At 39.2% G+C, this 3,802-nt stretch overlaps 1 protein-coding gene across 2 annotated transcripts in view; it reads left to right on the top strand.

The window, feature by feature from the left end:
• The window catches only part of LOC105108754 (putative glucuronosyltransferase PGSIP8), a 4,434-nt gene extending 800 nt beyond the window's left edge, over positions 1–3,634 (top strand). Inside the window, exons 1-5 of one of the 2 annotated variants that reach the window (XM_011003193.1) lie at positions 636–1,687; positions 1,766–2,024; positions 2,137–2,338; positions 2,508–2,655; positions 2,741–3,634. In XM_011003193.1, the coding sequence (XP_011001495.1) occupies positions 1,791–2,024; positions 2,137–2,338; positions 2,508–2,655; positions 2,741–3,281 (1,125 nt within the window). In that variant the 5' untranslated portion in view covers positions 636–1,687; positions 1,766–1,790 and the 3' untranslated portion in view covers positions 3,282–3,634. Of the gene's footprint in view, positions 1–635; positions 1,688–1,765; positions 2,025–2,136; positions 2,339–2,507; positions 2,656–2,740 lie in introns of those variants that run through there. The other variant, XM_011003192.1, reaches the window with a different exon arrangement.
• The last annotated feature ends 168 nt before the right edge of the window (positions 3,635–3,802 follow it).

Genomic DNA, 3,802 nt, shown 5'->3' with positions numbered 1-3,802 from the left:
GGAAGAGCATAGGGTTTGGGATCAACAATTCAACACCTACTCTTCTTAGCAGATAAAAAAAAAAAAAACTGATTGAAGGGTAACATTATAACATTATTCACAAGTGTACTCATTCCACAGTCATGAGACGTTTGAGTTTTAGTTAAGAGTCCAATGGGGGTTGATCGGTGGATACTGACATAGATGGGACATATAGCAGTAATTCACTGCTAAGAAAGGGCACGTGACATGAGTTGTCCTAGGCAAGGGCCAGAGAGAACATGCTTCTCTTCTGCTGGGCATTGATCCTTTCAAGCAAGTTTCCATTAACGTGGCTTGATTCGATTGGTAATCAAGTCTTGATTGAGTTAAGGTTGCTGACCTTCGTTCGGAGATGGTGCCTAACATTGCGGGGAGGGATTTGTTCAATGCTTCTCCTTGGGGAGATTTTTACTTGGGGGGCCCTCCTTCGTGAAGTGTTTTATAGCTAATATTTTTTTATATTTTAAATATACATATATATAAATATTAATATGAGATTTTTATTAAAAAATTCAAAAATAAAAATTATCCGGACTCGCAGATGGGGAGGACTAAGGAGGGAAGGATTACTACTGTAGTTGTTATTTGGATGGTGTCCTAAGATGACATCCCAGGAAGGAAAGATTGAGTGTTATTTGGTGGATGGCTATCTTTTATTTTATTTTATTTTATTTTTCCCTAAAGTCGACTTCCAACCAAGTTCCTTTGTCCAAAACCCGTTATTGAAACTAAAAGTCTTTTTTTAATTAAAATCTAGAAATATATAGATATATGTGTATTTAAGAAGGTGAAGGAATAAGAAGCGGTCCCGCTTATTAATTCCTTAAAGCAATGATGGATGTAATGAATAAAATAGCAAAAATCATTAGTACGTAATCCGGAAATTCAGAAGAGAGGGTGCTAATCTATATAGTAATGATAGCTTTTAAGATAATTGGTAATAAATGCACAGGTCTAAAACGCGTCAAGATCGAGACGGGAAGTTTGAAATATTCAGATCGTCGAACCAATCAACTGCTGTGATTTTTACTCCTTCCTGGAAAGAGAAAGAGGTCTTGTGGACCGTCGGTAGATAATGACCACGACATGTTTAGTACACGCTCTGAGCAGCCATTAAAAATATCTACTTCCATATTTGATCTAAGGGTTGAATGGTAGCTGTCTCTGCGGGTCCTGCGGCTGTTCGTTGAATAAAGAATTAGGTGTCTAGTTCGATTATCTAGCAAGTTGCTTATGTGTAATCAGGGTAGCTAGCTCCCATGTCTGACCGAAAATCCACTTGCCACGCAAAATGGGCACTGGCGGATTAATTAAATGCCCCTGTGGCTGACTGGGTGTGCAGCCCACGTCCTTGCATGTGAGACTGGCTTGGTCTCTTGCTAGAATTCCATGTCTGTACACGCAGAGTTATCGATTTTCTATCTAATCTTAGCGTTCTTTGTCAAAAGTCACCCCCTCCGCATGTGCCGAGTTAGAGAGATGTATAGGATAATAAATTGACCTTACATTTGATGTTTTAAGCCATCAAATTTATGAGCCTACCCGAGAATTAATGCCAGAGGAAATTAAAGGAATACTTGAGTCAATGTATATGTTCCCATTCGATGCCCCAGCTTAACTGGGAAGACAACTGCTTTGTTTAGTGAGGGAATTAGTTAAATTAAACGTACGGTGGTTTTGATATAATCGTTGATTTAAAAAACACAAAAAAGTGTAAGTAAAAAGTAGTTGTTTTGTGATGCAGGGAGCAGGAAGATGGCGCAAGGGTAATGAGAGTGGAAAATGTGGACAATCCTTATAAGAACCAGCCCAATTTTAATAGGAGATTTAAGTTAACATTGAACAAACTCTACGTGTGGAAATTGATTGAATATGAGAGGGTCGTCATGCTTGATGCTGACAATCTTTTCCTTAGAAGAGCTGATGAGCTTTTCCAATGTGGACAATTCTGTGCAGTATTCATCAACCCCTGCATCTTCCATACTGGCCTCTTTGTGCTGCAGGTATGTTGATTCACCTCGCCCTCTATTTATTTATTTCTTTTAAAGTCCCATCAATCAATAAAGTAAATTTATTTTCTTACTCGTGTTTGGAATTCTGTCTTTGGTATCGCAGCCATCCATGGAAGTGTTCAAGGACATGCTTCATCAGTTGGAAATTGGGAAAGAAAACCCAGATGGCGCAGACCAAGGTTTCATTAGTGGCTACTTCCCAGACTTGCTTGATATGCCGATGTTCCATCCACCTCTAAATGGCACCACAGTCAACGGGTCGTATAGACTTCCTTTGGGCTACCAAATGGATGCCACTTATTATTGTGAGTCAAACAAGGATGCGCTGCCCTGTTAATCAAATTTTTATGCTTTGAACTACTTCTGTCACTAATTCTAGATGTCATCATATAATGCATTTGCAATATGACTAAAATCACAAGAAGAATGTGATGTGACCGTATCTAAATCGTGCTCGGTTCTTGTTGGTTTCAGATCTTAGACTCCGCTGGAACGTACCCTGTGGGCCTAACAGCGTGATTACTTTCCCTGGTGCATCATGGTTGAAACCATGGTATTGGTGGTCATGGCCTGTCTTGCCATTGGGCATTCAATGGCATGAACAACGTCGCCAAAGTCTCGGGTAAGTTTTCTTCTCAACAGCCAAACATTTCATGAAATCCTGAAAGCTGTCGTAGCAATGTTGGTAACAAACATTTCTCGTGCAGATACGGGACAGAAACGCCCATGGCACTCATTCAGTGCATAGTTTACCTAGGTATAATAGCAGTAACGCGTCTAGCACGGCCGAATATCTCCAAGATTTGCTATCGGCGAACAGAAAAGAACATCTCCGTAATACAAGCCGGTCTTAAAATGTTGGCAATATGGTCAATTCTTGCATCCTATTTACTCCCCTCCATCATCATTCCTTGCACAATTCATCCATTATTAGGCTGGGGATTGTACTTGCTCGGTTCCTTTGCACTTTGCTCCATAGCTATCAATGCGTTTATGCTGCCGATGTTACCAGTTTTGACTCCATGCCTAGGGATATTCGGGGTCCTCTTGGTCATGGCATTTCCTCTCTACCCGAATGGTATTATAAGATGTTTATCTATTTTTGCTTACGCATTCTGTGCTGCACCTTTTCTCTGGGTATCACTGGTTAAGATCATGGCAAGCCTTCAAGCATCACTTGAAAGGGAAAACTTCTTCCCTAGATTGGGTGAATCTTCGCCACCTTCTGGATTCAACAAGTTATATTAGTGGATTAACGGCCACAATCGTTGTGTTTTTTTGTCCTGGGGACTTGAAAGGATTATCTGATTGTCGACTGATTTGAAGGTGGTTTGTCTACGTGCGAAGAAAGGATAAATGGGGAAGTCTGATTTTGCTTAAAGCTTCATTGTAATATTTGCCCCAGTCCTGACCGGGAGACCCCGGATTAATGTTGGATGAAAAGGTGGCCGCTTTAAACGTATAAAGATTGTTTGATTTGGGTTCATAGCTTGGTCACGAGAACCATGGAAAGTTGTATTTCTAGTGCATTTCATTAATTTATACTCCATTTTTGTACAGATGCTTCTTATTCTCAATTAAGATCCCATACTTTTTTCCCATTTCACTGTGTAACCATCTTCAATGTCATTATTATTGATGCATTGTTTTTTTATTAACACAGTGTTTGTTTTTGCAGTTTGATTATATTTATATATAAAAAAATTATATGCTTCTCGCATGAAAAAAAAAATGAAAAGACAAAAAAAAAAAAAAAAAAAAAAATAAAC

Source organism: Populus euphratica, unplaced genomic scaffold (assembly GCF_000495115.2).
Source record: "Populus euphratica unplaced genomic scaffold, PopEup_1.0 scaffold427.1, whole genome shotgun sequence".
Classification (NCBI taxonomy): Eukaryota; Viridiplantae; Streptophyta; class Magnoliopsida; order Malpighiales; family Salicaceae; genus Populus; species Populus euphratica.
This window is presented reverse-complemented; position numbering and strand designations above follow the sequence as displayed.